Here is a 21,013-nt window from a genome sequence, read left to right on the forward strand (position 1 = left end):
TGCAGTCAAGAGTTGTTGATGCAAGGGGATACCTTGCTTTGTGGGGAGGATGGTGTTGCTGTGTGACTTCAAGTCATTTTTATGGAAATTCTGTCATGGGATTTTCTTGGCAAAATTTGTTCAGAGAGGATTTTGTCTTTTTCTGAAGCTGAGAGAGTGTGACTTGCCCAATGTCACCCATTGAGTTTCCATAGCTGAGTGAGAATTAGAACTCTGGTCTCCAGAGTCATAGTCCAATGCTCAAACTATTACACCACACTGGCACGTATCGAATTCATTCCTCTTTCCTCCAAGTCTAAAGCAGCTTCACATATGATTTTTTCCTGTATAAATTAAGCAATATAATAAAATGCAGTCTTGTCTCATCCCCATTCCACTTGACTGTATTCTCTCCTCACAATGGTCTCTTGGCCCAAGTATAGGTTACACACCAGGACAATCAAAAGTTGTAGACAACCCCCATTGTGTGTATTGAAAACACAAAAACAGAAGCACATACTCAAATAAACATTTCAGGAATTATAAATCTGAAATCCAGAGAAGTAGCTTGAGCAACCAGCAGCTAGACATTTTGACTCTGACAACTCTGATTTGTCTGTGTTTAGAACCGAAATGCCCCTTCTTTCTAGTACTTTGGTTATAAAACAAAAATTCTTGATCCAGAGACATAAGGCTTTAAAACTACATGTTCTCAATCTATCAGATAATACTTAATACCATCATCCACTTTCGCTTGTTTACAATAGAATGTTCTAAACTCCTTTTAGATACAGTTCACTTTCATTTTGAAGAACAGAAAAAGGCAGAAGCTGAAATGTTTTGCTAATTCATTTATAAAAGACCTGTTTATTAATCATGCTAATAAATATATATTTTAAGTGATTAACTGCATCCCTCTGAGATCCAGAAGAAACTTGTCAGAAATCAAAAGCACTGTTTGTGTGTGTTGTGTTAATGTGTCCTCCCAAAATTATATTTAGAAGATTGAAACATATTTTAGCCACATTGTTGCCTTGTGAGTACCAACGAATGAAGAGATCGCAAACAATATAGTAAAAAATGAGAATAGCCAAACACACACATCCAGTTGTATGTACTAACCATGCCACCCCAGCCAAAAGTGTTAATGGTCTTAGTTTGAAACGGTGATGCGTGTATTACAAACCTGGAATACAAACCTGGAAATTTGGGGTCACTGCCAAACCTATACCAAAGGTTTGCTGTTGTTTTGCAGTTTGGGGGCTACTGCAAAACATTTTCACTGCATAATGTTGCACAACAGTTACAGAACTTTGGCAAAGGTTTAGAGGCCATGCCAAATGTTGGAGTTTGTAGTAAATGCACAGGAGCCAGCAAGGTGTAGTGGTTTGAGCAGTGGATTGCAACTCTAAAGACCAGGGTTTGAGTCCCTGCTTGGTCATGGGAGAGCTTGGGCAAGTCACACACTCTCACCCTCAGAATACCCCATGATAGGTTCACCTTAGGTTTGTTGTAAGTCGGAAATGCACACAACAACAAAGTACATGCACCTCTGAAAGGGATACTTCAACACACAGAGAATGCAGGACAGGAATTCTCATTAAGTAGGACACCCCTCTATGTTGAGGAACTAAGTAGAAGTTCCCCCTGTCTCCATCTCACTGGCACTGGTCATGTATCTGGTCAAGAGTGTGGTTGCAGTCATGGTGGCATTTGAGGTAGGGTTGGTATTGCATGTTTTTGCTGCTTTTTTCAGACATTCAATGTTTGTGGGTATCAAATGCCTGTATAGGGCTTGTTTCTGACATTAATCATAATCAGCCCACATCTGAGCTGTGTTTTCCATAATTCAGATTCATTTACTATAACCACAACCTAGTGCCTGACTTCTGTAAGGAATTTATATGGGGAGGAAATTATGGCCACACTTTTAACTTCCTTTAGATGACATATTTTCTCAGCCATTTGGCTTAGGGAGGCTTAAATAGTGAATTCCTGCAAATCAGACCCAATCCCCCAAAGCCTCAGAGCTATAGTCGCAACTGGAATTATGCCTTTGTTTTCCATGGGCACCCCCTTTCTTTTTTCTTTAATTCACAGCAGTGGAGGTCTGCCATATGTTGTGTCTTTTTCTGCTTAAGCGTATAGGACAGTAATAACTCTTTTCCCATTTACAATGGCAAGTGGGCTCTTGCAGTTTTATAATAACTCTTCTCAAATAATTTATTTTCTTACCTCTACCTCTTATATTTTCTTCCTCAAGTACAAGTTATGTTTTCTGTACAGAGTGGGCATGAGGGGTCATGGGAAGAGAAGAAAAGAAGCACAGGGGTTATATTTGGTGAGGACCAAACTAGATCTTCATAGAATGTTGCAAAATCTTACAAATGTATTTTGTTTGGAGGCTTTAATTCTCAAAAAAGAAATGTCATAGAGGGTAAAGACTCTAGGGGTCACTTGGAGTGCACAGCTTTTGTGGCAACACAGAGCTTTATTTATTACAAGTTCCTTGCTGAAAGATCAGAGCTAGGTTTTCCTGTGTCATCTTGTGGGAAAGAGCACAAAATGAATAATAGGAATAAGAATATATCAGTAGGTTTTTTAGATTTGTGTAACTATTTCTTAGTGATGTACTGGGACCTTTGTAGCTTTAAAGGATTTAGATGGTGAAACAGAGATGGGTTTCCATTAGGAGAGAAAGATTGGAGGTAATTATGAAAAGAGTGTGCAAATTACTTTAATCTCCCCCAATTTGATTTGTTATGCAGAGAATTGCTCAACCATGTACATCACATTAGTAAAATATATATTTGCAGATAATTCATGAATATACAGTAATATGAGAACAAAATAAAAGACATGATTTAGAGTTTTAGCATCTTACCTTGCTTAGATGGACTTACATTGAATAGAAACTACTGAAGTGACTGAACATTGGAGACGGACAGACACAGCAGTAGTATTTACATTTCTGTACCGCTTAATAGTGAACTCAGCATTCTCTAAGTTGTTTACAGTCTGTAAGCCAATTGCCCCCAACAAGCTGGGTACTCATTTTATTGACCTACAAAAGGAGGGAAGGCTGAGTCAACCTTGAAGCCCTGGGATCAAACTCACAACTTTGCGGCTGCAATACCGACATTGAACCACTGTGCCACCAGGGCTCCTTTAGAGTGTTGTTCAATACAGCCAAAATATGCATTTCATTGTAAATCTGTTCTTACTGTCTTGGATCCAAATATGCTACACATATCCCACTAATTTCCTCTTCAGTGAGGCAGCTATGATGCAGCCTACACAAATCTACTAAATTTGTAAGTCACATGGTGATACCTGATTCTTGCAATGTTTAAAAATGGCATGCTCATATTTCAGGTATATGCAGTTTATTTTTAAGTTTTAACCTTTCCTTCAGAGGCAGAACAGTCTTTTCAGTTCGAGAGTATAAATAGCTCAATCCTCCTACTCCCTCTCCTCCAAATGCAACTTAAAATAATAATAGTAATGTTCATTTTCTGTGACTGTCCAGTCAAAACATTGCCATAACTGTTGACTAAATTCTTTGATATGGTGAACCATTATAATTTAAACTTCACTTCAAGTTTCCTGTGAATAAAGATTGTTCTAATTTCTGTGATTAAAGCATTTTATATGCTTTTTCAAGACTTCTTAACTCACTTGGAGGTGTCTTCCTTAAAAAAAAAAAAAACTCATTTAACTTGCATACAAAAATCAGCTATATATTGGTTGCTGTAAGAAATTAGAATTTGCTTCTACACAAATTGTTACAGGATGAAATTATGTTTAATGGATCTTAGAGAGGTAAAAGAAAAGAAGCAAGTAGGCTAACTAATAAAATGACATAGCAGATAGATTTCTGGATTGGCTTTTGAATCTTATTTATTTATTAATTTTTATCTCTCCTTTCCCCCAATATGACACCTAAAGCCTGCAGTGGTCCACTGGTTACATCAATGGCCAGTGCAGACTTAACAGTGAAATCCTAACTCAACGATGTGGAGGTTGGAGTGGATTAGGAATAGAAAGAAATCCCTTGAACCAGTTGAACGGTTTTTATGGTGGCATAATCCCTTGAGATGGTAGAAGCATCTGCTGTTACAACTGCTTTGCCACCTGAAGGAGGGGCAGATCAAAGTAGGAGTTGAATGCAAACATCCTTCAGCTCAGGGACAAAGCTACTATGTCAGCACCAGCCAGGGCCAGTGGTCCTAAGACCTCCCCAGGTTGACAGGAGTTTGGATTCAGTAAAGCTGAATACATATCCCCTGCTTTTACTACCCTTAGCTATGGTTAATTGTTAGGTCTGCATAAACATTAACCATAGCTACTAATAACCAAAGCTTGCTCTTAACTAAAGATTTGATGCCAGGTTCATATCTCAGGTTAAGAGTGCATTGGAACACCCATTCCCAACCCCCTTCATTTTAAAGTGTAGTGCTAGAATTTGTAAATGTTTCCAACTATCTTTATATCACTGGACAACAAAAACAAGATGATTTGCAGAGATTTATTAAAGGAACTGTTTATGTTAGAGGAAGTCCATACAAATATACTTTGAGTAATATAAGCTGTGTAATTACTAGTGGGTGTTTAGATTGATATCTAGTTACAGTTAAGGGCATTTTACATCCAATCTTATCTACTTCTCAAACTATTCAGGGATGTTGAGCACAACTTGTATCTCAAAAATCAGAGACATGAGGCTTTCTGTTTTGTAGGCAATTCTCTGCAGCAGTTATGAGTTAAAATTATTTTTAAAAACACACGTTTATTGCCATCCATCATGATATCATTACCAGGAGTACAGCATATGTTGCCTTATGGTTCAAAATCATAGAAAATCTAGTGAAGCTCTTCATTTGCTCTTTGATGTGTACTCTTCTGTTCATTATTGGTTTCCCTCTTAAGCTCTAATGCATAGTGGTCACACAGAGGTATTGTGAAGACATAACAATTGATTATTGTAAGCTTTCTCAGCAGGGAAGTGGTACAGTATACTTTTCATCATGGTTACAATATCAAAGGACACTGTGTTAATTAAGTGATTTATTATTTGTTGCAGACTACCAATTATGCTACAAAATGTATGGACATGCACCCTGGCTCCTGCCAGGATATCTCATTCTAAATCATTGTATTCAGTGATTTCATTCTAAATCATTCTGTTCAATGATGAACTGAATATTATTGTAGTGTTAAGACGTTCTACAAACATCTAACTGTATAACTGTGTAGTTCTAATTTTTGAGAAGTTGCCATTGGTAGTATTGATTGTAAATATAGGGTGATATGTTAGAAAGAGAAAATTGAGTACATCGACACATGTCTGGACACACTGAATAGAAACTGTTACATGAAAAATCAAAAAGTTTTATATTTAAAAATCAGCACTGTGAAGATTCTGACTTCTGTGGGTTTGTTTTTAAGACTTGTAGTCAAACAGAACTGGAGAACTGGATAACAGCAGTTCATTCTGCTTGTGCAACAGCAGTAGCACGACAACACCACAAAGAAGACACTGTCAAGCTATTGAAAACAGAAATTAAAAAACTAGAGCAAAAGATTGACATGGATGAGAAGATGAAGAAAATGGGAGAAATGCATTTTCTCAGTTTGTCTTCTGTCAGAGACTCCAAGAAGAAGAAGACCATTCTTGACCAGGTACTTCACTTTTATGCATTTAGTACATAACTAGAAAATACAATCATATTTCCAAATACACCTGCTATGATGATTTTCCAATAAAGTGAATATGTTGGACTTCCTTCTTGCCTTGTCATCTATTATCATTTGGAACTGGCATTGAAGATGGTACTTTACAATTACATGAGTAAGACACAGACTGTCTTCTGTATTCAAAGATCTTTGATTCTTGTGAGTCTTTCATCTATACATTTCCAACTTGAGGTGGAGAGTGACTCATTTTGCCCAAGAGTCTTTGGGCAAATATCTGCCTTTGCTATTACAGAATGCTAGTTATAGTAACAAAGGCCTGAAATAGATGGGCCGAAAAGAGTGGTGCGCAGCCACTCGGGCACCAATAGCCATGGCAGCCGTATGTACCTGGCCCCAATCTGGGCCAGTGCTGCAGTCCTGAACCAGGCCGCCGGAAGGAGCAGATCCTATCTGTTCCTTCTTGGCCCAGTTCTTCCTGAATGGTGCAGTGTTGGCACGGCTTCCATCTGTGTTCGGGATGTGCTTCATCTGAACACTATGCCCCAAATGCAGCCAGAATCCACATCATTTGGCCCATGTGTTTCAGGCCCTAGGCTAAGTTTAAGTAACTAAGGCTATATTCTTAAGAATACATACTAGGGAGTAAGCCCCATGAGCTCAGTTCTTGCTTCTGAATAAATATATTTAAGCTTACACTGTAACTGAAGGAAGGTAACATATGGAGCCCCTTTTATGGAGCTGCAGATCTTTAACCAGGGCTGTTAAATATGTCTAGAGCCTTAACCAAAGGAAAACTATTGTTGCAGCTTTATGGAGATTTCCAGCCTATTGAAAGTATTTCCTGCTGGCAATCTGCACTACACAGACTGCTGATGGTGCTCAGCAACTGACAGATGTTAATGTATTCTCCAGTGTATTTTATTCATTTTCTTTAGTACGACAGCAAACTTCATTGGTTTTTAAGCTACTACTTCTGAGAACCTAGAGATATTTTGTTGTTGTTATGGCTGTAATGTCTTCATATCTCAATTTTGTTGTATAAAAACAGTTTCTCAGTGTGTGGGGAGGGGTAGAAAAGAGCAGTCCAGAAGAAATTAAAACTGGAATGTTAATCGTATTAGCTTGGTATCAAAGTAATAGTTGTCTCAGGATGTCTGTCTGTTTCAAAAATGAAGATATCTGCTTTGCTGTAATTTAGAAAGTTAAATCCATCTTTCTTCCTCAGGAATGTAATCAATGTTGGCAACAGAAGACATAACTTGATGAAATGTAATATTTGTGGGTATTTATTAGCATGTTTATCTTAAAATTAGTTCACCATTGACTTTTCCTTTTTCTATTCTCTAATGTCTTTTTATAGATATTTGTCTGGGAACAAAACTTGGAACAGTTTCAAATGGATCTCTTTCGGTATCGTTGTTACTTAGCTAGCCTCCAAGGAGGGGAACTACCAAATCCAAAAACATTGCTTGCTTTTGCAAGTCGTCCAACGAAAGATGCAATGGGCCGTCTTGGAATCTTTTCAGTGTCTTCTTTTCATGCATTGGTGAGTTTAAGCTGATGCCAGAGGTTGTTGTTGCTAAAATAGAAATCACTTGGTGCTTTTATAAGAAAGTTAATTGAGTTGTTGTGCAGCCTCTGGTCATTTCAGTGGGGTAAGCTAATTCTTAGTCTCTCCTCCCCTATCATTCAAAGCTGAGCATTGCCTTTATGGCAGATTTTCTCCTGACATTGTTTCTTCACCTGACATTTAATTTTTTAAAAAAAACAACATGATGGAATAAATTTAGTTTCCAGTCATTATTATAAAGGCTATCATGCTGCTTTTATTAATTGTGAAGACTAAACTTTTCCTGCCTGAGCTAACTGTATTATTGTTCAGGGGCTCATACATATGCTACCAAGTTCTACCACTGTATTTTGTTCTTGCTCTTAACTCTTATGGATTGTTTTCTGCTTCTGTCAAGGGCAATAACCTTTCAGTTCACTTACACATGTGTGTTCACAAACAAACACACACATATTTTATTAGAGTGCCTGTTACTGAGTTACCTTTGATAATGTCACCATTCATTAATTCTGTTGTGAAGTTCACATGTGCAGTTTCTATTATGTCTCCTATTTTAATCTCCACTTCCTTAATGAATATGAAATTCAAGCAGAAATAATGTGGCTATTCTGTGCATTCTTTTTGTCATCTGATACCACTGACCTTCTCTTGTGCTCAGCAGTTTTTAAAACTTGCACAACACTCCCCCCTCTGTATGGGCTATGAAAGAGCTGGCATTTTATTAGATTCTCTTTCAGATTTGAGATGCTGACACCTAGGTGAATACAAGATTCTGTAGATCAGATTTGCCACTGTAGTTTGCATCTGCCAGTGCCATTCTGTTTGCAGAATGATTTGAATTTAGCAGACATGTCTACTTACAGGAAGAGAGAGAGAATAATTTTTCACGATTCCCCCAGCTAACGCCCTGAAAAGCTACTCCAGTAGTTTGAGGAACTATTGAGAATAGTGTCAGATGTGGTGCAGGGGGTTTGGAAGGGGAAATTAATCAACAAAATATTGCAGCCTCTGGAAACAGATCCAACCCTCATGCAAGAGAGAATTGAATCCAAAAATATATATTTTCCATTCAGGCAAAATGTACCTGATGCTCTACATGGCATAGAAGCCCCATTCAAGTATCATTTAAAACAGGAATTGGCAGCTGAATAAATAAATAATAATAAAATAATAAATCGTTTATTTATAGCCCGCCTTTACTTGAGATCAAGGTGGGTTACAGCATCATGGCAACAACAAACGATAAATAAAAACAATACAATATCAACATTAAAACCAAGAATTAACAACACAGATTAAAAACCGTACAAAAACTAGCCAAAGTGCAGGTGCAAGAGGAGGGAGGGGGGAAGAAGCGTTACAACATCTGGGGGAAAGCTTGTTCGAAGAGAAAGGTTTTAAGTCTCTTCCTAAATTGGTCGAGGGAGGGGGAGCTCTTCGGGAAGCGAGTTCCATAACTGCGGGGCTGAGGTTGAAAACGCCCTCTGTGCAGTCGTAGAGTGTTTAGAAGGAGGAACCCTCAGAAGTTGCTTCCCGGCTGACCTGAGTGTGTGGGGCGGATTATATGGGGAGAGGCGGTCCTCCAAGTACCCTGGGCCCAAGCCATTTAGGGCTTTATAGGTTATAACCAACACCTTGTATTGCGCCCGGAAGCGAATAGGCAGCCAATGTAGATCTTGCAGAACAGGTGTTATATGGCTGGACCTGGAACATCCAGTGACCAGTCTGGCTGCCATGTTCTGCACCAATTGAAGCTTCCGGGTTTGGTACAAGGGTTGCCCCATGTAGAGTGCGTTACAGAAATCCAACCGAGAGGTTACCAGAGCATGTACCACTGTTTCAAGGTCCCCCCAGCCCAGGTAGGGTCGCAGCTGGCGTATCAACCGAAGCTGATAACAGGTACTCCTGACTGTCGCATCCACCTGAGATGTAAGGTGGAGCGACGAGTCCAGGAGCACCCCCAGACTGCAAACAGAGTCCTTCAGGGGAAGCGTGACCCCATTTAGGACAGGTAGACAAATCTCCAAATCTGGACCCGGGGATCCTATCACAAGTATTTCCGTTTTCTCTGGATTCAGTCTGAGTCTGTTTTCCCTCATCCAGCCCATTACTGACTCCAGACAGGCATCTAGAGGAGAGATGCCATCCCTGGTCACTGCATCAGTCGGAGACACAGAGAAACATATTTGGGTGTCATCAGCGTACTGATAACACTGCGCCCCATGTCTCCGGATGATCTCTCCCAGCGGTTTCATGTAAATGTTAAATAGCATGGGGGACAGAATGGCTCCTTGAGGGACACCAGATGTAAGGGCCCTCTTATCAGAGCACACGTCCCCCAGCTGCACCATCTGGAATCGACCCGAGAAGTAGGAACGGAACCACTGGAGCGCAGTGCCTCCGATTCCCAACTCCCTCAGGCGTTCCAGAAGGATACCATGGTCAATGGTATCGAAAGCCGCTGAGATGTCTAAGAGCACTAACAGGGACACGCTACCCCTGTCCATGCCCAGACGGAGATCATTGACCAAGGCGACCATGGCAGTCGTGAAGGTGAAGGTGGGGTTGGGGCCCTGATGAAGGCTTCAGGAATGGCAAAATTCCGGTCCATGGGCTGCATGCAGCCTGCAGTCCACATTTTCCCCATCCCTAATTTAAACCATGCTGATGTAACAGATGAGAGAAGATGAAGAAGCATGCCTGTCTCCAGTTCTATCTCTCACTTCATGTGGAAAGTGGTATTTTCAAAGGAGGTGACTATCCACTTTGTGTGGAGGCTCTCCATGCCATTGGGAATCCTAAGAAACAGGGAAGTTTCTACACATAACAGAGGCTCTGTTCTTTGGACTCACCATTCCCTGGATGAGGAGAACAGCAGAACAGATAGGAAAGGAACAGAGCTAGTGCACTTCTCTCACATGTTGAATCAATGCACACTGAAGAATGTCTGATAGGGCTTGTATCTCATCATAGATGTATAGAGGGAAAGGGTATTTTGCTGTCTGCAATTATTGTTTTGTATGTTTTCAAAAATTATATGTAAGCCATTTTAAGAGTCTTTCTAGCTGTAGAGTAAGGTATAAGTGTCATTTATATGTGTCATTTTCATTGTAAAAATGGAAATGATGCTATGATTGCATTATGAATCCCCCTTCTACTACTTTGTTCTCTAGCCTAAGAGGAAATGAAGTATTTCCTTTCCACTGCAGTACTTATGGAACTCCCAAGAGGTTCATACTTTAACACGTTTTGTCAACACTGTGCTAATATAGGGCATGCTCAATCTCTCCACAGTTTGTGTGGAACTCAAGTAAGGACATGTCTTTAAAAAGTACATCTTAATTAATTCTAATTGCTTCCTGACTATTATTATAACATTTCAGAATAAAGTAAGAGCGGTTAAAATTTTAAGATGGTGGCCTTATGTGCTGTCAGCCTTGGGATTTGAGACCTTTGTCATCCTTTTGACTAATAAATTTTTTGGCACTGACAGGTGGCAGCTCGCACAGGTGAATCTGGTGTCAGGAGACGAACACAGGCTATGTCGAGATCAGCAAGCAAACGAAGAAGCCGATTTTCTTCCCTTTGGGGCTTGGACACTACTTCAAAGAAAAAGCAAGGGAGACCAAGCATTAATCAGGTAGCCTTGAAAATAAGGATAACTCTACATTATGATCTTAGGTTTAGAGTCTGTCTTAGACATGAGCACAGAAAATGCAAAGCAAAGATAATCTGATTTTAATTTTCAGGGCACATCCAAAATTAGGCTCAGAGTTGCAAATTGTTCTGTGTTAAGCAGTGGCTTCATTGAGGTTTTCAGGCTTCTTTCCTAGTAGTGATATCTTACCTTCTTCAAAATATTTTTCTCTGTATTCTTCAAACTAATTTCTGATATGCATGCAATTTTATGTGCTTATACAACACAAACTGTATCAAGTCTCCCTCCCAACTTCAAGTGATCTGTATATGTGTGTGTACACATGCATGAGTATATGCATAAGCATGCAAATGCACATGCATATACAGTACATGCATGTGTACATACACATATATTTGCATACATGTATGCAGACCCTGACAGGCACTACCTATGGTTCTTGAAGCCAAAAATGTTGTCTTCCTGTGTTCTGCCATCAGATCTTCTGTGATTCTGTTCCTGGTGTTCCTGATCAGCAGATTTGCATACTTCAAAGCAGTTCAGTAGCTCTCCTGATTACTTAGGGATAAGGCTGTCACCTGAAGGATAATATTTTCTTTCTTGTGCCAGTGACAGATGCATTCATAAACTCCATGGCACTGTAGAGTTATTTACCACATTAATAGGATTGAGTTATTTATCGTCAAGAGAGAACTTAAAGATGCCATTGGAACACATTATCTCAGTATTGCTTCTTACTCTAGTATTGGCAAACATTTCAGTTTCAACAACCAGGTTAAATGGCAGGAACCTGTGCATAGTGTTTTTATGCAAAGGGGGGCCATGTCCTGATCTTAACCTGATCAACCAGGCAGAAAACTGATTTCATTCTGCAAGTAATAAAATTGCTCTTAGTTGTATGCATGTCATTTATACTTTGCTCTCACCAGGACAAAGCTTGTTTCTTTAATAACAATAAGCTGTACTTTCAAGGAGTTCTTTTTTATTTTATTTTTTATTTTTAGAAAAGTTTATTGAGTTAAAAAAAAGACAAACATAACACAAATCAAATCATATCAAACATCAAATATCGTATACATTGTCATTGAACCTACCAACATCATAGAGAAGTTACCTAATATAATAATAGCTTTCCTCTAAACTGGAGACTCTGAAACTATCTCACTATACTCATCCTCCTCTAACCCTCTACATCAAATTCAAGGAGTTCTGAAACTGCAAAAATCAGTTGCAGTTGATTAAAAGACAGTAAGGATGTATCTATAGACACACAAAAAAATAGAACCTAGGACAAGTTATGCAGGAATTCTTTACAGTAGTGGTAACTGGTGGTTTCCATTTCACTGAGGTTGTAGATCCAGTCCATTTTTTAATCTTAACCTTAAAGGACCTGTCCTCAAAATAGATTCAAAGGTGTATTTCAGTGCCTTGTCTGTGAAATACTCTGCTCGCCAGTTTTTGCTTTAGGAGTATAGAATAATGTTTGTAGTATTTATTCATGTGTGGAGGAGAGGGTTTCAGTTTGGGCAACTGAATTACATGCATCAGGCAATTTCACTTGCCTGATGCATGTAATTCTAAAATTGGCTTCCTTGCAGTCCTTCCCTGAAAAGGGAGATTATGATCACTGCAGAACTTCACTGTCCAAGGATGATCTTTGCAAACTGAAAGGCAGCAGAGCTGCCATTTCCTTCTTTATACATTGGCCTAAATACCCTAAAGGCACCAGATGTTGGAAGCTAAGCAAGGTCAGTTCTGTTTAGTACTTGCATGGGAGACCGTCAGTAAATACCAGGTTCTGTTAGCTATATTTAAGTGAAAATAACTGACAAAACCACGTCTGAATATTCTTTTCCTAAGAAAACCCTGTGAGGTTCATGGAGTCGCAGAAAACCTGAAGGCACACACATACACATGTTCTACATTTAAATGTGCCAGAGAAGCTCAGCTTTTTTTTTTTAACCAAGTAAATATAGAGGTAGGATTATGATTGCTTCAAAGCCAAGCGGCAGTGGGAGATGCAGCAATTTTTCCCCTTTAAACTGAGAAATGGGAGCTATAGGATCTTATTCCAGGTTGACTAAAGAAGGAATATTCTGTCTTGTGGCTATTCTAATAAATTGGACTCCGTGTAAATCTGCAGTATTTGGATTGGGAATATTTTTGGCAGAGAAGTAATTTATTCATAATAAATGTTAGTTTTTGCCTTTATGCAATCTGTGAACTCTATATTCTCACACAGTTCAAGAACCACGTCTGGCAGACTTATAGTGAGTGCCTTACTACATGCAGGTAGTGTGGGATTGGCAATTAAATATAACATAGGTTGGCGAGCTGCAGTGCTTGTATAGTATTGTTTAATTTTATGCTGCATTTGCCTGAATAGCTGAAGTCATCTGGCAAAGATCTAAACTTTCCCTGGCAGCTCTTTGGTGGAAAGGAGGAGGAGAGAAATAAAAAGTCATAACAAAAAGGAGAGAAAAGTGGGCTGTGGAAAAAGAAAATGGCTGACCAGACCTTTTGACTCTAGGGAGTTTATCACATGGCCCCTAAAACGGGCCCAGTGCGTTCGAAATGTGAACGCGCGCGGGTATGCATGGAACGGGATGGGGCCAAGAACCCCATTTTATTGCACACTGGAACGCCGCCTTTGCTGCCAGGTGTTCCAGTTGCGTCCCCGTTCCATCATAGAGGACGCCATTTCTGGGGCCGCTTAGAAACAGTTCCCAGAAATGGCGTCCTCTTGAAAGGAACGGGGACGCAACTGGATCGCCCGGCGGCAAAGGCAGCATTCCATTGTGCAATAAAATGGTGTTCTTGGCCCCATCCCATTCCATGCGTGCCTGCGCGCGTTCACGTTTAGAATGCACTGGGCTCGTTTTAGGGGCCGTGCGATAAACTCCTAGGTCTTTCCCACTGTTGTCTTCAGTGCAGCCCATAATTGACATTTGGCCCTTGATAGATTACTCACTAGAAAATGTGGCGCTTGACAAAAGAAAAGATTTCTTACCCCTAATTTAATATATTTTTAATGTATTGAAGGATTAGAAAGTATTTGGCCACAGTTTACAAATTGCTTCTGAGAACACTCCTCACCTCCTTCCTTGGTACTCTTTCACTTCTCTTTCAGTGCTGCTCACTTCCTTTAATGGCTCTCAGTAGGTCCTGCATCAAGTTGGCTTTTATTTAGAACCTTGTTTAAGTAGTCCAGATAACTTTTGCATTTGGCTGTATTCTTAGGCTGGAAAGAAAAGTTTCAATCGATATGATAGCCCCCTCCATGATCCTTCATTTGTCCTAACAACATGAGATACATCTAAATTTAGAAAACGTTTGCATCATCCTATTGTATTTTAAAATAGCCTCATTTTTTTGGTACTCCTGCAGGTGTTCGGTGAAGGAGCTGATGCTGTAAAGAAATCTTTAGAAGGAATATTTGATGACACGGTACAAGAAAGCAAGGTAAAAATAAAGTGATGTTACATGATTTACACAAATAAGCTGAATTAGCTTGTGAGTCTTTTTTTAGAATGGAACTCATTCTTTTTGAATATAATAAAGAGAAATGAAATCCTGATGGGAAGAGCAAGTCTAGAGCAGCAAAGCTCTGCCAGATGACAGGCTGTTTTGATGATCAGCCAAACACAAGGTATAGGGAACTTGGCACTGCTCAGCTCTGAGACTGCTGCAGAGAGGAAAGCTCCTAACCATTCACTGGTACTTGAATGAGCAAGGCCTGTGGTTCCATGGCTGGTATGCACTAGAGATGAGCAGAATTCTGATTCTGTTAGCAACAGGGTTGCCACTGATGTAAACCCTTGTGTGTGAAGAATATTAAATCTCTGTTAAATATGAGGGTGTCCCCACCTCAAAATATGTAAGATTATAAATATGTATGTATTGTCTTGTTGGGTCAGATGGAAGTTTTCTCTAGTTGTCAATGGAGTCCTAGTCCTGAGGGAGATAGAGGACACAAAGTATGTATGTATATATAAATCCCCAACATTCTGGCTTCACCAAATATATGCCTCTGGAGATCTTTCATACAGAGTATTATCTTCATTATTCTATCCCTCCCTTGATGGAGAGGCCATAAGCTTTCTGGTCTTTCATTTTGTTCACGTCCCTTGATTTTTTTAAAAAAATCTGTAAACCTGCCATTTATCCACATCAGCATCCTTTCTGACTCTTTTATGCCTGTTCTAACCCCTGTTATATAGGCTTCTGTTATAATGGTATAACCCAAACCTCCCAGCTTCCAGCAGGGATTTACAACCAGAGTGCAGTCTTTGCAATTCTCATGTCTGTCTGTCTGTCTGTCTATCTATTTATCTACCTCTCAGAGTAAAAAAGAAAAAGGATTTGAGAGAAGAGATTGTGGGAAAAGTACTGAAGGAATGTTTATTTTGGACTGTGCATCTAAGGTGAAGCTCTTCAAAGTTGTCTTTTTTGAGAGCAAAGCTCTCCCTTGTCTTTCAATCAAAGACCAGTACTCTGCTGATGTCTTCCAACAATGCCTTCCTGTAATTTGTATCTCACATTATAAGCAATAAGCATGTAACTGATTGTTCATATACACAGAGAGCTAAATGGGGGGGGGGGGGGAGGGTTCTTATACTGGAGGCATGTGAAGGCAAATGTTTCCCATCTCAATGATCTGGTAAATCCAGTCAGGCTTTCTCTGGAATTCTAAAGGAACTGTTTGAAGGATACAACACAGTGCCATGGATACGGCCTGTAAAGTTTAAATTAAAACCTGGAGTGGATTTCCCATCTCACTGACATCAAAACCACAATCCTCCACTATGGATATCCCTCTTCCACCATACTACAGTGGAACCTTATTATACGCGGGGGATCCGTTCCGGATCCCTCCGCATATTAAAAAATCCGCCTATGCTCGAGCCCCATTGTTTCCAATGGGGCTCGTGCGTGGTGGCGCGCGAGGCGCAACAGGTGCGTGCACCCATTCAATTGAATGGGACGAGCCGCCCCTTCTGCCCCGCGCGCGCCGGCGGCTTTGAGCGCCTATGCTCAAAGCCGCCTATAAAAAGACCGCGTATGTGGAGGCTCCACTGTACTTTAATACCTAGTCATCCTGTATTTAAACCTAGCTATGTTTCATTAGGGTGTGGGATGTGAACCTGAACTTCAAGACAGAGGCCCTTTCCTCAACAGCATACCTAAACGATTTGGTAGTCTTTTCTCCAGATTTTTTTGCTTCTGCCCAAAGTAGCCCTTTCCCTCTGAAGTACTGTTACATTGACATAATTGCCAAAATATTTAGTAATATTTTGTTTTTGATCATCAACGCTAATTTAACATATAAATCTGACTATATATCAAAGAAGACAGTGACAGGCAAGTAGTACAATTTGTGACTGACAAGTATACACATGAACTAAACATTTCTGTTTTATGTGGCAAAGGACATAATATGGACTCCTGCTAATCTGAAGTGATTAGGGTAGATTAGCACAGTTCTTTCTATACTTGATCAATGTGTACACTTTAGTGACACTTCTGTTTTGGTAATTACAATTTGGTCTTGATACCTTCATAAGTCCCTAAAGTAAACTAGGCTATGAAAAACCATTACGTCAGGGCTAGGGGGCATATATTTAATCAAGCAAATGAGAATTGAACAATGTGATGGCATTTAAAAGTAATGGAAATTCCATATATTTATCATTTACTAGAAATGACATACCTTAGGGCATAGCTTAAACCTACCCTCCCTCCAAAAGAACATTTGAAATGAATCCTGAAGTTGCTAAAAGGTGGTAGAAATCCTTGTCCACCTAATTCCACAGTCGCCTTTCTTTCTACCTTATTAAGAACATTCTAACTTTAACTTAAGAACAATAGTATCTATTTTTGTTTAATTTATATCTCCTAATGGCCTCTTGTCTTGCATACTTGCCACTGAATCTAAATTCAATGGTACAGAAGGAGTTCTATGCAAGGAAATTTGCCCATTGACTCTGAGTGGGCAGTGTGTGTGTGTGTGTGTGCGTGTGTGCGCACACACTCATGTATGTGTGTATTTGTGTGTGCATGGATGTTTGCATGCAGATGGAATGCAAGCATGGACTTATCCCTTACTAAAGTGAATTTACTTATACCAAAGAAAAGGGGAATGCAAATGGGTGACTGACAATCCTCACAAGTCTGAATTCAGCCTTTAGGTCAGGTTAGCTCCCATACTAACCCACAGGCATATGTATGTATGTGTGTACGAGTGCTGTAGTTCTTTCTGACACTGCTAGCATTTGATGGCTTCTGTCATTGTTCCTACCCCTACCCCTCCATCATGTTTGTTGACAACTACAAAAGCTGTTGGAATTTCTGAGCACCTTTTTATGCAGTGAGTCAAAAGGGAGATGTGGCAGCCAAATAATCCAATGCAGTTTTAGCATCCTTCAATAGAAACATAGTTTTCAGATCTAGAGAAGTTGTGACATTCTGTTCTACTTTGGTCAGGCTTCACCTGGAATATTATGTCTAGTTCTGGGCACCATGTCTCAGGAATGATGTTGGCAAGCTAGAACACATCCGGAGAAAGAGTGAACAAGATAATCAAAGGTCTGGAAACCAGTCCTTTTGAGGAATGATTTAGGGAGCTGGGTGAGTTTAGCTTAGAGAAGAAAAGACCAAGAGATATAAAAGCCATTGTTAAATATCTGAAGGGATGTCATGTAGAAAATGGAGTGGCCTTGTTTTCTGCTGCTCCAGAGACTATAACACAAACCAATGAATTCAGATTACAAGAAAAGGGATTCCACTTCTTAATTTCTTCGTGACTGTAGGAACTGTTTGTATGTGGAATAGGCTGCCTCATGGTAGACTCTCCTTCTTTGAAGGTCTTTAAACAGAGGTTGGATGGGCATCTTTCAGGGGTACAGCATCATCTTCCAACAAAAAGATTCTATAATGCTATGTTTCTGCAGTTCTAATAACTTTAGTGGAGTTCGTGGCAGCTTTAGTTTTATTCTATCCAAGTGAACAATATGATTTGGATTGGAATAAATCTACAACTTCCTTTGTCCTAGTGATCTACAGCAGCTTCATTCCTTCCCAGCAATTCTCCTGGCGTGAAGTTAAGTCTTTCCTACCACTGCACTGCACTTCCTATGTATTTTTGGACTGTGAATTTGTGTGTGTGAGCGCTAGTTCATAACTGAGCATGGTCGCTGGTAGTTTCTAGGGAACAAAAACCAATCAGCAACCTGTAATATAATGTTTTAATTTTGTGATTCAAATTGATCAAAAACAAGGCTGTATTTTATATATCTACATTTGCTATTAATTGACAAATAGTAGCTTATATTGCACCAAAAGTATTTTTGACACTTGTGTTTTTCTCTTCAGAGAGAGAAAGAAGTGGTACTCACTACTGTCCATTCACATAATCCTGATTCAGACATCTGGGTTCATGAGTATTTTACACCATCCTGGTACTGCCTGCCAAATAACCAGTCTGCTTTGACAGTAGTGCACCCTGGAGACACAACAAGGGATGTCCTGGAAATGATTTGTAAGGTAAAAAAAAGATTCTATGGGAAAAGGCTTTCCGAATTGTATGATATTATATGATTACTTGGAATTGCAATGCAGAAATTTTGTTCCCATTTCAAAGCAGTAAAGCCTGCAACTTTGCAGTTTATAACTTCACTTGAAACAATGCAGAACAGTTAGTTCCCCCTATTTGAGCTTTCTTAACTTTCAGTGATCTTTATTCTTTAAAAAAACTATGCGCATTGTGTGTGACACAATTAGCATGTGAGGGGATACCTCTGAAAATCCTATTGAAATCCTCACTCTTTACTGAAAATTTACATTTTGAATTTTGGTTTTGGGAAACGGGGTCAGTATTAATTTGTGTTTTTTATTGTTTTGTTCCATTATAATTCCTCCATTGGTGTTAATCAAATGAGTATCCTTTATATCATCATTATGGTGAATTTGAAAACATTACACAGGGTTATGTTCTTAAAAGGCACAAGTATAGCGGGAAATGTACATGTGTGTATGCGCGTGCGCTTTCAAGTTGCCTGTCAATTTATGACAACCCCAGAATTTTTTCATGATTTTCTTAGGCAAGGAATACTCAGACATGGTTTTGCCAGTTCCTTCCACTGAAATGTAGCCTGCAGTACCTGGTATCCATTGGCGGTCTCCCATCAAAGCAATAAACTACTTAGCTTTCAAGATCAGGAGGGATCTGGTACCATTAGGGTATTTAAGACATGTAGGAAAAATAGAGGTCATCTGATACAGGGCTCTTCTCATGTTTCAGTGGCTCAAACTTCTTCTAGTCTGCTGAGCTCCCCTTTCCATAAACATAATGAACAAAACTGCATGCCTGGGAAATTAGTTTCTGCAAATACCTGTATCTGCAACAGACTGAAACGTTTCCCATTTCTCTGTCCCATTTATGTATGACTTTGAAGTATCTTTAGAGCAATTCCTTGACACTCACTTCTTGCATATTCCTTTCATCGGCCCTACTCAGACCTAATGGAAAAATCCTTTTGGGAAGGTGGGCAAGCTCCAGTAGAACTAATTTTCACCCAAGTACTTTGGCCTAATTTTTTGATATTTGTACATATTCCATCTTTAATAGTTTTCTCAGTGCCTACAGCTGTCTCCTACTCTGACCCCCCTCTCCCCAACTTTTGCCCCCTTGTGTAGATATTAAATAATATAAGCTCTTTTAGGTTCAGAAACATTTGTTACAGACAGCCAAAATAAAGCTGCTTCGAGTCACAGTGGAGGTATGGTGTTTCAATGATGCATTCGTCCTAAGAGTCCAGAAGCCACACCAAAGCCACTCTCCAGTCCTTAGGGCTGGAGCGTGGCTTTGGTGCGACTTCTGGACTCTTAGGACGCATGCATCATTGAAACACCATACCTCCACTGTGACTTGAAGCAGCTTTATTTTGGCTGTCTGTAACAGGCCATTATGTTTAAAGTGTAGTTCATGGTCGCATTTCTGCAAAGCAAGCAAAGAATTATAGTTCCATTTTAAAACTTGGCCTCAGGCTCTGGCTTGCTAGAGGAAAGACTAACCAGATGTCCCAGTTCTGATGTTATCTATTTTATTCATTCATTAATATATATATTTCTCCTTTCTTCTGACATGGGACCCAAAGCAACTGACAACAGGATTAAAACAAAATGCAACCGAAAGTCTATTATACAAAAGTTAAAAATAACAATAATAAATGATCTTGTTAAAACTAGTATTTTAAATAGTATAACATCATTTTAAAGCATAACCATAAAGATAAAAAATGCACCCCACTAGAATATTCATCTGCCCAACACTAGGTTTTTCTTCTTGGTGAATTCCTGATTTTTGAAGCTACTTCACTAGAATTAGGTGGAACTGATCATATGTTGAAGGAACTAGGCAGATCTGAGCAGACAGCATGCACCAGCGTAATGTTTGTGAAACATAAAACAGGATGCTTTGGAATTCTTGCTTGGGTTTTTTTGCTCAGGCATGGCCACTGTGCTCTACCCTTTCTACATGTGATTCATGTTTGCTGTTATTATTTTTTGGTCTAGTTCCACTCTAGCTAGTTGTACACTAACTAACAAATTCCTCTCAAACTCCCCACATTTTTAAAATAATAAACATGATATTGATTATGGTTTTTCTGGCTAAATAACTTTTTAAAAGTAAATTGTCCCTTCTGGAATCTTCTGGAAATAATAATTAATCTATTTAATTGGTTGTAGTCCTATTCATGTCCCCTACTGCATTGTGTAATCTAAAAGCATTTCTGTTTTTCTAAACAAGAAGTGAATTTCTAGCCAATTCCGATATTAGGACTTTAAAATTTTTATTTTTGGATTTTTGGCAATCCATGCAGCTACTAGAGAGACCTGGGGAAAACGTTGGCACTTAGAACCACCACAGTTTTCTACTCCCATAGTATTCCCCATTTATGAGGAAATAGTTTTAGATTCCTAGATGACATACAACTAAGCACTGAAGTCAGAATCGTTCAGGCTGTTGCATTCCCAATTATCATGTACAGATGTGAGAGTTGGATAGTGAAGGAAGTAGACAGAAAGAAAATCAATTCATTTGAAATGTG

At 39.4% G+C, this 21,013-nt stretch overlaps 1 protein-coding gene across 6 annotated transcripts in view; it reads left to right on the top strand.

The window, feature by feature from the left end:
- The window catches only part of TIAM1 (TIAM Rac1 associated GEF 1), a 262,355-nt gene that overhangs the window by 176,891 nt on the left and 64,451 nt on the right, over positions 1–21,013 (top strand). For 5 of the 6 annotated variants that reach the window (XM_089512109.1, XM_089512112.1, XM_089512110.1 and 2 more), the window contains 5 exons: positions 5,428–5,661; positions 7,037–7,222; positions 10,740–10,886; positions 14,292–14,366; positions 18,276–18,446. In XM_089512109.1, coding sequence (XP_089368235.1) covers positions 5,428–5,661; positions 7,037–7,222; positions 10,740–10,886; positions 14,292–14,366; positions 18,276–18,446 — 813 coding nt within the window. The remainder of the gene's footprint in view (positions 1–5,427; positions 5,662–7,036; positions 7,223–10,739; positions 10,887–14,291; positions 14,367–18,275; positions 18,447–21,013) is intronic. The other variant, XM_089512114.1, reaches the window with a different exon arrangement.

The sequence above is a fragment of the Sceloporus occidentalis genome, unplaced genomic scaffold (genome assembly GCF_023333645.1).
Source record: "Sceloporus occidentalis isolate IW3139 unplaced genomic scaffold, rSceOcc1.0.p SCAF_2, whole genome shotgun sequence".
Classification (NCBI taxonomy): domain Eukaryota; kingdom Metazoa; phylum Chordata; class Lepidosauria; order Squamata; family Phrynosomatidae; genus Sceloporus; species Sceloporus occidentalis.